This window comes from Lissotriton helveticus, chromosome 6 (genome assembly GCF_964261635.1).
Source record: "Lissotriton helveticus chromosome 6, aLisHel1.1, whole genome shotgun sequence".
NCBI classification, from domain to species: Eukaryota; Metazoa; Chordata; class Amphibia; order Caudata; family Salamandridae; genus Lissotriton; species Lissotriton helveticus.
This window is the reverse complement of record NC_136067.1, coordinates 250,311,209-250,323,255: the sequence shown is the minus strand read 5'-3', so window position 1 is coordinate 250,323,255 and position 12,047 is coordinate 250,311,209. Positions and strand designations below refer to the sequence as shown.

General features: G+C 43.8%; 1 protein-coding gene across 2 annotated transcripts; it reads left to right on the top strand.

Annotated features, from left to right (window-relative positions):
* The first annotated feature begins 901 nt into the window (after positions 1–901).
* LOC144762480 (uncharacterized) lies at positions 902–11,052 on the top strand. Of its 2 annotated transcripts, none has more exons than XM_078647694.1 (3): positions 902–1,128; positions 2,295–2,392; positions 8,709–11,052. In XM_078647694.1, the coding sequence occupies exons 2-3, from the start codon at positions 2,320–2,322 to the stop codon at positions 9,152–9,154; spliced, it is 519 nt and encodes a 172-aa protein (XP_078503820.1). In that variant the 5' UTR covers positions 902–1,128; positions 2,295–2,319; the 3' UTR covers positions 9,155–11,052. The 2 variants fall into 2 exon arrangements, with proteins under 2 accessions (XP_078503820.1, XP_078503819.1); XM_078647693.1 differs by having other exon boundaries at positions 903–1,116.
* Positions 11,053–12,047: the final 995 nt, after the last annotated feature.

Below are 12,047 nucleotides of genomic sequence, written 5' to 3'. Positions count from 1 at the left end.
TCCTTGGTACAAGTACAATGGGTGAAACCCATGGCATAGGGCCTGTGGAATGTTCAATGATGTGATGGTGTAAGAGTGCTGCCAACTTTTTCTCTATGGCCTCTTGTAAGTGAAAAGCAAACCTACTGCACCTTTCTGAGAGGCGTTTGTCTCTTTCTATGTGCTGTGCAGAATAGGAAAAAGTGAGGAGAAATAAAGATATTACCCCTCGTTATGTCTCCCCTGGGAGGGTTAAAATTATGACATATTCCCAGTTTTACAAGTCCTTGTAAATCTGGGAATGCATAAAAAACATGTGAGTTGTGTAGGAGCACCCACGTAACACCACCCTTGTGCAGAGTAAGGCAACACAGCGATTTTCATTGCATTGCATCACTCCATATTTGTGAAGCCATTCAAAGCCATGTAAAGTGGCTTTGTGTGGCTTCATAAATATGACTTGGAGCATTGCGTTGTGCATGTAGCACGTTGCGTGGTGCATGCATGACTTGAAGCTCTCATGAATATGCTTCTCAGTCTTTTGTATTTGAACATATCAAAATGAGTAGAAAAAGTGGTAATATATCTGCAGTTCTCTCCTAGCTCGAGATGATGGTATCCTTTATTTAGGTCAAGATGGGAAAACAGAGCAAACAGGCGCTGGACAAGTTTCCCTGTGTCGGCGCTGCGGCGGTGCGCGGTCTAGGGCCCGCCCCAACCAAGCAGTGGTGCTTGTGCACTCCCTTCTGGCTTACCCCATGCTGCCATCATACTTGAGGTACTCCATGGTAAACAGCATATGGTAGCCAAAGGCATTGAATGAGGCAACGTGTGTTGCCAGTATTGTGTTTCTTTTGTTTAGAATGCCCTCTGTTCTTTATTTCCTGTGCAATTCGTTGAAGGTTAAAGTCCCAGCTGCCCTGGAGGCGGTGATCTTGGGCGTGGCAGCGTTCTATAAAGAGTGGCCTGACCCCGTGGAAACCAATCTCTATTCAAACTCTCTTGCCGGTCTAAGAGCTCTGGTCTTTCCTGCAGCGTCATCTGGCGAAATCTTGAAACATTGTGCTGAGGCGCCTTCTCCTTCCTGACAGCTCCTGTGATCCTCGCCAGCTCCAGCTGAATTTCTCTTTCCGACAGGTGAGAATCCAAGTAAGCACTGAGCGCCCATTTGAGCCGGAGGCTAGCAAATTAATGTTTTATTTATTATAGTGAAACAGTGCGCTTGCCCGTTGATGTATTCGGCCATAATTACATCATGTAGGCCTCCAGAGAGAGTGTGCTAAGATACTCTTATATTTCTGGGCAACTGAGATGAGCCTAGGGCTCAAGGCTGATTTATGCTTATCACTGGGAAATATCCGAGTGATTTATAGAGTGTATGAGCAGGACTAAGAGTGGTGGCACCTTTTGTCTGGCGTGACCGGGGTGAAGGATACTGAGTGATTGTGCACGTGACATGAGCCTGACTAAGAGCCGTCATCATATTCTGGCCTAACATTGTGCAACAGAAAACATACGAAAGCTATCGAGCGTCAATGTGAGTTATCAAGAACCAAAGCCCATCTTTATGTCATCTTATGTTTACTATCTCACTTTATGTTTAAATCTTTTTTATTAGAAAACCACCAGATGATAACTGTACATGCGCCTCGCAGAGGCTAGATTGCCCGACCGAGCCACGCCATGATGCTTATGTCTGGATTTCCAATTAAGAAGAAAGAGTCCCCCCCAAAAAAAAAAAAACATCCCCACCCCCCACCCCTGTCCCCAAAGCACAGTCAGAAAAAGAAAAGTAGGAAAGACAAAATAAGAAAGAGGTTCCTGTCTCTAGTGCGTCAAAAAAGTTGTTACCGCGGGGTGATCAGTATAGTGATTTCAAGGGTTGTCCGCAGGTTGGCTCAAGTGAAGGAGGCGAAGAGAGCTCGGGCAGGGCAGCTCTCGGAAATCTTGGGCGAGAAGTGCCAAAAAGTGTTGCCAGATTTCCCCGTAGGATGGGCCCTTCCCTGCTAGGTTCAAGGAGATGCGTCCCATCCCAAGGATGTCCAGAGGCGTTGGAGCCATTCTGAGTGATTGGGGATGCGGGCCTTTGCGCGCTCTTCGCTATAAATTGCCAGCCAAATCTTTAATTGTGAATGAGGTACATTTAGGCATTTATACAGTAAGAGTCAGCTAGAAAAGCAGAAAATTGTTGTGCGCTGTCAAACTCTGAGATCCAATATACATCTTTTAAGTGGTAAAAGGGTTTTGGGGAAAAAGTCACTTTCCAATGTCTTTTGGAAGAAATTGACTAAATCATTGTATTTTTTTCCCCTCAGGAATTCAGTGCTTTCCCTTGGTGGTATGGGAGTCTTTGCTACAATGTTCGTGTTGATTCTGTGCTCTGTGAATGCACACTCACCTCACAGGAAGATCGGTAGGTTATTAGCTGATTAATGGTATTGCTTGTTCCTCGTTCACCAAGGTTAGCTCTGCGAAACGTTAGCTAGAGCGTGTGTGCAGAATCTCAGGGCTTCATCAGGGCTGCACAGCTTACTTAAATAAGATGTCAACTGGATCAAACCTTGAGACGGCTGGAGCGCCATGGAACAACTGCACATCTGCAATCAGAAACCACGGAATGATTTGCTAAAATTAGCCTTTTTTTTTGTTGTTTTTTTTGTTTAAGAAATTTTTATTAAGCATTTAATAAGTAATACAAGGAAAAAAAATACAAGTCATGAATAATTAGTAAAAAGTACAATGGTAAATAACAATTAAAATGACATCAATAGTCATAAAAAAGTTCAAGAGGGGAAGGGGAAAGAGAATAAAGAGAGAGAAGATAAGAAAAAGGGAAAAGAAAAGAAAAAACAAAAGATGAGAGCAAAAAGGAAAAAGAGAAAAGAAAACGAAGAGCAAGAATTACTACGTGGTATTAACAGCACGTAATAAGGGTGGGGGGTTGGAAGAAAGGTAAGAGGTGAAGGGAAGCCAGAGAAGATCAGACTTAATCTTTAAAGGGACAGAGGTGGAGGATGCAATAGAGATTCTATGTTCATCACAGATAAAGTTCCACCAAGTGTGTACAGAAAGCTTAGAGTTGTCCTTCCAACACGATAAAATAACTTTAAATGCAAGAGCAATAAACAGATCTAATAACTTAGCAGAAGAAGATACAATTTCAATATCATCAGATAAGGAACCTAAAAACACATTCAGTAAAGATAACGGGGAGGAAAAAGAAAACATTGGCATGCAGATGTTCCATACTTCAGTCCAAAATGATAAAACAGGAGAACATTCGTATAATTGGTGTTTAAGAGTACCAGGTTCCTTAGAACATGACCAACATAAAGGTGAGGAAACTTGAGAAAACTTATGGCTACTAACCGGGGTAAGAACTACTCTATGATATATAAAGAATAAAGATTGCGTAATACGTGCAGCAACAGATATTTTAAAAAGTTTGGACCAAAAACGATCCCACAATGCAATAGATAAGGAGACATCAAGGTCAGTCTCCCAAACAATCTCTACATTTGATTTAGAACGTTCTGAAACATTAGATAACAAAATTGAATATACAAGTGCAGCTTTAGGTAGATGAGTAGAAAATAATGGGTACAGTGGAGTGGAGGGGGTGAAGGAAGAAAAAGAAAGAGACGGGAGAGGGAAGACAAGTGAGATTGGATGGAAGATGTTATAATGGTATACTCAGTAATAAATGAGGAAGGCAAATGAAATACATTTTGCAATGTTGGGAAGGGAATGAGGGATGAATCAACAAAAAACTGATGTACAAATAAGATACCCTTTTCCTTCCAGTGTTTAAAGTAAAACGATTTGCCTTTGTATCTAATGAATTTATTATACCACACCACAGAGGCTAAGAAACATTGAAGAGGGGATAAAGTAGAAGAAAAACAGTTTGTAGTAGAAATTGGGAATGTTTCAAAATGGGACATTTGGATAGAAAAGTGCAATTGGACATGAAAACAATATGCTGAAACGAGAAATCTTTGAGAAGGGAGCGTTCCAGGAGAACCCACTTAGGCACAGGGATGTCAACAAAGTCATAAGCCAAGGAAAAGGACTGTTTGCTCAAAAAGGCAGAATGGTATGACTTAAAGTCAGGAAAGCAAACACCACCCTCTTGTTTAGGCCGAATTAACTTGTGCAGTGCAATGCGTGGATGTTTGTTGTTCCATAAAAATTTTATACAAAGAGAATTGATTCCTGCTAAAATTAACCTTGAATATATAGAATTGGCTGCTTAGTGGCACTTTGGTATCTTCAGATTTCTGTAGCTACTTTTCACAAATCGCAATAGGCTCAAAAGGTTCTTGTTTATCAATCAGGTTTCTTGTAAAGCACTACTATTCACCAGTAAGGGCCTCAAGGTGCTGAGTGAGGGTGGTGTATCGGCTGTTCGGTCGAAGAGCCGGGTCTTGAGGTCCTTCCTGAATTGAGGTGCACATCTCCAAAGGCACTCTAGCAGATATCTTAGTAAACATGGCTAAATCATGAAGTAAGCAAAACAATGAGCTCAAAACATGTTACCAGTGAAATGCTTGTGACAGAAAGAAAGAGTCTAGTTTAATCTAAAATGGGAGTGAACATCATGGAAGTACTGTCAGCAACAAGTAGGGCGAGAAGAGGCATTTGAGGAAAAGAAGAAGCTGGCCAGCAGGGGTGCAGTTCACAGATGGGCAGAGGTGCACACCATCTACTAAACGTGCATCTGCCCATACTGCACAATATTGATACGATATTCGTGTTGATTCTGTGCACGTTAAAGGCTGCACACTCATCCAGCTTTGTATGATGAAAGCTTAGCTCTCCCTGTGCTGAATTACTGATGAGCACAAGCACTTTGGATATTTCATAATCATGTTCAGCACACATCCATGCTGCTGGTTGACATGGTTGGCATGCCATCCTGTTAAAAGGGAAGCATATTGTCACTTGTGCCCTTGGGCTTATGGAACATCAGTACTGAAACAATAAAGCAAGGTTTATCTAGCCATCCACCCATCCTAAGTGAAGGCACATCTCACGTGGATGTGAATAAGCACAATTATTAAGATGTCTCAAGATATGTTTGGGTCCCTCTCCTGTCCTGAGGTATCCTCTGCATTTTGGGATGTGTGGCCCTTCCTTTATAATGAGCAAAGTAAAAGCTACTTTGCAACCAAAGTCTCAAAGCTGTACAGCACAAACAATTCTCACCGAACAGACGACAACTTTAGTTTTTACAGCGTGCCTCCTTGTGCTACACCACAATATATTTCTATGGCAGTGTGTGTACTACAGGAAAGTTCTGCAACATCCAGAGATGTTACGCTCTTGCTGTGTGTCAGCCCATGAAACCAAATTAGTAGTCCCAGTTGGACCCGGCTGCAGCGTAACCCATGCATTTCTTCATTTCTGGACCAGCATCTCTCATCACCTCTAACAGCAGTATGGCACTGTGGCGCTTACTTAATGTGGCCATCCTTTTCGTCCAGTGTTGAGATTCCATCGACTGCACATTGTTGTTTCATAGTATTTGGTTTGTAGGGGTAGGAGAGACTTAGAGTCAAGATACCTTTAAGGATAGTCTCAAACTGATACCTGGAGATGGGCAGATAATAGTTATGGGGAGAGTGTGCTTCCATTTCACGTGCCTCCTCTTGATGCTCCGTAAACCACTGAAGGTTGCATTGAAACCCAGGTACAAAGACCACACGAGGGAACTCTCTAGTTGGTATGGAGTCATACATAATTGTGGACAGTAATTGCTAAACAGGAAACCTAGGTGCATATTCTCAAGGACTCATTGCTGAGTTATTAGCACTTTAGCGCGGCAAAAGTGGCGATAGACTATACGCACCTTCCCCAAGCTGGTGCAAACTGCCTATATCGCCAGTTTCTCAGCTATAGCTGCTGCATAAAACACCGCCATGGATGACAGCGGCAACTAACGCTAATGATATGCAGAGTAGGCGTTCCAGTGCAAAAATGAACTAAAACACCACTTCACGATATTCTCAACGACCAGCCAGATCGGTGATGCGAGCCAAAAACACGCAATAAGGCACGTTAGTAGCAGGGATTCAACACCTGCCTTTGACTGGTGTTAAGCAGGACGACAACCTGCAGTATGAAAGGGAACCCTGCCCAGAGCCACATCTGAAGACCAACACATGTCATGGAGTTACTGATCATGAAGCTCAGAGACCCAAGAGGGCCACAACAGGTTGAAGGTACATAAAAGAACATAAGAGCTGTCTGAGCCAGTGGATTAGGAAGTGTGCATCTTCAAAGAAAAAAAGTTTCCCAAGCCTAATTTACTTTCCACATGGCTCCAAATTGGAATAAAGTCTCAGGCCAATTGGTGCACTGCAGCAGCCCAGTGAGAGGATTTATGAGGCTGTGGAAGAAGCAACATCTCTAGCAGAGATGGAGTGCAGCATCCTGCTCTTCCCCAGTGTAATAAATGCAACTAGTTACGAACACAGGGGACACAACTAAACCAGCTTCATAAAGCTTTTAGACAAACACTGGGGAGTCGCTGTCGCTGTTGCTGTGCTTTGGGAAAGGAGAGCTGGAGTAGCACAGGAGAGCATGGGTGGAAGGGATGTGTGGGATAGAGCATGAACACACATGCACTCCCATGGGGTGCTCAGAGGAAAAAAGAAGTTCCTTGATGTCAAGTTGTGGAAGGTTACAAATATCCAAAATAAAAATGAATGTAAAAAAGCAAAGATCCACGGGAGGGAGAATAACAAGAGGAGGAAGGAAAATTGTTGCATAAGAAGCAAATATATTAGATTGACAAACAAGAAAGCTAAACAATGATCAGCAGTGGGCCTACTGTATGTTTTGGTATTCTCTACATGTCTGTCGATGACAGTAGCCCCTTCCTAAAAGTGTGACATGACTCTTTCATGAGAGGAGATTGCCATGTTTTCCCAACTTGGCTACCTTTCTAAAATGTCTGCCTTACTTCTCAAAGTACACCTAAACTGTTTTTAGGGCTCGCCTATTAATATCCCGCAGTGTAACCAAGAGCTCAAACCATCAGGCGGATCAGGCGAATTTCTGCGGATTTCCAACAGTTCACGATCACAAGCACCCGCATTTCCCCACCTCAATGCCATCAGCCTCCCTCCCACAGGCCTCCCTTCTCCTCCCCCTAATTGCTTTTTTTTCACGGCCGCCAGGCCATGAGCTACTTCAAAGGGTTCAGCTGCCCCGCCCCCTGCAATGCCCAGAGCTTGTTGTTTGTTTCTGAGCTCTTGCTGTGCTCGTTTCCTTTTCTTTGTTCTCTCTGCAAGGTATACAGTACTCAATCTGTCTTTCACCTAGTTCCTCTGTTCATCCTTCTTGTGCGCGCATGTAAGTAAGGCTGTGCTAGTTTTCTCTATTTGGCCCTTCCGGTGCCCGTAGCTGCACTCATGCCCTCCTGCTCCCATTTCCGGTCATCAGTTATTCCTGTGCTCGTTTCTTTTTCTCCTCTCTCCATTACGTTTCCAGTACCGAATGTGTGCCCATTCCCTCCGCTGAGATGTTCCTATGTGTATGTTCACTGAATCCTGCAACACACGTACTGCTCTTTCTGTGCTCTTTTTCTCCTTTCAAAAGTTTATCTCTCCAAATGTCCGATTCCTTTGCTCAGACCTTTCTGGTACAGTTTCCTATTCAACACTCTCCCTCCTCTGCTCCCAGTGCTCTGTTTTTATACATTCATTTGCTGTGCTCAATACTTCCTACTTGTTCAATTAATCCTGCCGCAACAGTTGCCTGCACTTAACTATTAAAGCATCTATTTTCTGTGCTCAATTCTTGTTTTTTATTATGCATCAAGCTCCTAAACCAAACGTGCCTTCCTGGTATTTCATGGTGCTGGAGTCGATAAAAATGGACTGGTATTTATCAGACAGCATTAAGCCCGAAACAGTGGCCTAGTGCTGCTTGATAAATACCACGCAGGCTTCTGTGCCATCGGAGCATCACAAAAAGTGACGTTCCGGAGGCGCAAGGGGCTCATAAATAAGGCCCTGTATATTTTTTGTTTACCTACATCAGAAAAGTGCCTGAATACCTCTGAAATAGTATGTACTGCTGGACATCACTGTTGGCATGGTGGGTGCTTTTAGAGCTGATCCGTATGTTTTTTTTTGTTTTTTTGCCCTTCTGGAATTTATAATAGCAAAGAGACACTCTGATGTGCTCTATCATAAAGAGATGAGCCATGTTCTAGACCTATTTCAAATGGGTGCTTGTAGAGAATTGTGTATTTGTGCTCCTGGACATTGTCTCAGTATGAAGCTGCCTCCTTGTGCTCTATTGCATCCCACTTGTACTGTAGTGAACCCTGTATCTTTTTTATTGAACATGCACATTGCCTGTGTGTTATCAGTGATGCTTTGCTACTGTGTACTTTTATGGGTGTCTGAACCAAAATGAAGTTGTTAGATGACTGATGATGAGTTGCGTGTCTCATGTGTCTTGGTGTGACCCTTTTCTTCTATACTTTATTAAATTAAGGGAGAGGTGCTCAATATATTCTAAAATTATCCTGCACTTGCTATTTCAAATGGGGATTTTATTCATTTTTTTAAATCTTACCAATCCGTCTGTGCCGCTTGCGTGCTTGATGGACTGTGCATGCGACACTCAGAACATTATAACTCTGAGATACTGTAGGATGCAAAGTACATTCCTTGCTGTTCTTTAACTCAATTCTACCCGTGTCTGCTTTGTAGGTCTCCACCGTCGTGCCGTTGAGTCGTGCAACTGTGTTTATCAAAATGGAGGCTGTGTGATAGCGGCAGCGCCACCCGCCAACAAGGCCTGCACCTGCATACTCAGCAAGACGACCTGTGTAGGGAAAATCAGAGACTGTGTCCAGCCCAATGCGTTCTTCTGTACCTACCCAGATACATCTCTGGGCACCTGCCTCCAGGGGGCTGGTGACTGTGAAGGATATTCTGACAGATGTGAGTGCGGGTTTCTCAATAATTGGTTTGAAAGTAATATCTGTAAAATCACTGTTCCCGCCATACCCCGTACTGCCTGTGAGTGTAGAATAGGATGGTTCACATGTTACGGGAAGATAGTGCTGTGCAAAAATCAGTATTCCATATTCTGTGATAAACCTGGAACAACTAAGGAGTCTTGTTTAATGGGGGGCGGGTACTGTGTATACTGACTAAACACAGGTGCGCAGGGACAGTGCCTCCTACATGAATCGTCCCCAACAAGCGCTGTCTTACGCTGTTCGACCAGTGATCCTGTGATCGATTCATGAACCTTCTTGAAGTGTCCTTTCCAAGGAAGTATACACCATTCTAAATAAATGCTTCACGTGCACATTAATCATATGATATGCGAAATGCCCACCTGCAATCCAATCTAAACCTGATCTAAATCGGCTGTTTCTCCGAGTCAACTCTTCTATGTCTGAAAAGATCTCAATTTGGGAATCCCAATACCAGCAATGTGTGGAAAAGCTGTTTTTGTTTGATCTCAGTGTTTTGACTTAAAAATGCCACCACTTTCTGGGACTCATTCACAAGAAACTGCAGCCAGGCGTCACTTTACTTGTGTCTGCGGCAAAATAGCTTAGAATGCCACGGATGCGCCGTATTTATGATACGGCTCCCCATGGCGCAAGGAAGCCGATGCAACAACAGCAGTGCGTCAAATAAGTGAGGCAGCGTCACTTCAGTTTGACGCAAGTAGCCTACGCTCCGGACATCAATGTGTGGGAGCATCAAAGGGGACACATTTACCTTCCACTCTAACATATTGGTCCTGAATGTGACGCATAAAAGTGCGCATATCGGCCACTTGTATAAATTGAAAACTAATGCGGCACAGCCAATTCCGACGCAGGCAAAACAGATGTAACCCAAAAGAAAGTGACGCAATGTTGGCACAAGGGGCTAGTAATTGAGCCCCTTTGGGCCTCATTTATTAAAAGTGACACATCACTGCGTGAAAACAGTGATACGTCACTTTTCATTGCGCCCTCCTTGCGACACCAATGATGCGTCATACTTACCATATGAGGCATCATGTCACAAAGAGTTACAGATGTCAGTATTTATGATGTATCTGTAGACGCAAAAATGACGCATTGCTAAAGTGTGTCACAAAAGTGACGCAACTCCAGCAATAGGTCATTTCATATGGGCAAGTCCGATGTGAAATGTGCCTGTGTCAGTCTTACGCCTACCAGGAGGCAGGTGTAAGATATTGACACATTTGCGTCCTAGAAGTGGCGCAGTGAAATCTCATAGACTTCACTGCGTCACTTCTGCGACCCTCTCTTGCGTCGGAACGCCCACCCTGCTTACATTGGCGCAGGTATAAAGTGGCACAGGGGTTTACAAACTGACGCATCTCGGTAGATGCATCACTTTGTAAATTCGGTGCAACAAGGCTCATTTCTTACGCCGCTGGTGCGTACAAAAACTGACGCACCAGCGGCGCAAGAATTGACGCAAGGGCTCATAAATAAGACCCCTTTTAGTTTAACTCTAAGAATAACTGATTTAATTGTAAAAAGACCCAGACATAACCATTTTGACTCCTTCAATTAATTGTTCTCCATTCCTGATGTCCCCACAATTGCACACATTGTCTAGGTGCATGTGCACCCCTCATGGTATGTCATGAGCCAGAGGTAGCACTCATGACATCAATAGTAATATACCTGGATGCACCTGCGAAGTTAGACTCAGTGTCGCGTACAGTACTTAACGAGTAATCAACAACGTATATGTCTCCTGTTATTCATTACGCGATCAGATGATTTTTCACGCAACACTTGCCATGCACGAGTACCGGGCACGATGAGTCATGCTGCTCCCGCTGCGATATTGACACCTGCCAGCAGACTGTATTTTTCCCATCAAAATATCCGGTGTGTTCCACGTTAAAATTAATGATACAGCTAGATTTGGTAGGCTTTGTATGGATAAGCGAGCCCTAATCTTATTCGTCCCACCAATGTACCTTTTATTGAATTTCATGTGCTTTTCGTCAGCAAAGAGATGTTTAAATAGTTATGAAATGTTAAATAAAAACAACTTGTTCACTAAATGTAATAAGTCTAGGACTTTAAGTTATTTTTACACCCACTCTTTATGCTAATGACTGTAGATCTCTGCCCATTTTCATATGGATCAAAACTCTATATAGTGCAGCCCTGGAGAGTGGAGAGAGGCCTGATATATTGGGTCCTTTAACCCAAAGATCTTTTTTCTGATACCCTCTGCCCGACTCCTGTCCGAAATAGAGAGATGCCAGTCTTGTTTCTGAAGGGTCAGGTCATGAAAGAGAGGAAGGACAAGCAGATGCTGGTTGTTGAAACCGTGTTACATCAAACAAAAGATGGGCCAGATGGACGGAATGCTGACAATGCAAACATTCTCCCCCACTCAAAAGATCTGGGTTAAATCCATCGTTCTTTGCCCACTAAGCCACCCCAGTTTGGACCCAGCCATATGCAAATCAGTCTTGACCCTGTGCCCCATGGGAACAGTCAGAAACAAACTGCCAGGCCAGGTCCTCCCTGGACCAGAAGCAAGCATCCTGGGACCGGTTTCAGGTTATGTCACCCTTCTTCAGCCAGGCTAGCTTGAATCCAGTGGCATAGTGAGCAAGGGACCCATGTCTGGGCATTCCCATCCCACTTAGGGCAAAACGTGTTACAACAAACAAAAGATGGACGGAATGGTGACAATGCAAACATTCTCCCCCACTCAAAATTTCTGGGATAAATGCATCGTTCTTTTGGCCGCTACGCTACCCCAGTTTGGACCCAGCCATATGCAAATCAGTCTTGACCCTGTGCCCCATGGGAACAGTCCGAAACAAACTGCCAGGCCAGGTCCTCCCTGCACCAGAAGCAAGCATCCTGGGACCGGTTTCAGGGTATGTCACCCTTCTTCAGCCAGGCTAGCTTGAATCCAGTGGCATAGTGAGCAAGGGACCCACGGCTAGGCATACCCATCCCACTTAGGACAAAAAGTGTTACAACAAACAAAAGATGGACGGAATGCTGACAATGCAAACATTCTCCCCCAGTCAAAAGA

Coding starts and splice junctions, on each gene's coding strand:
- LOC144762480 (XM_078647694.1), top strand. CDS start 2,320: ATGGGAGTCTTTGCTACAATGTTCGTGTTGATTCTGTGCTCTGTGAAT. Junction 2,393..8,708: donor CTCACCTCACAGGAAGATCG/GTAGGTTATTAG, acceptor TCTGCTTTGTAG/GTCTCCACCGTCGTGCCGTT.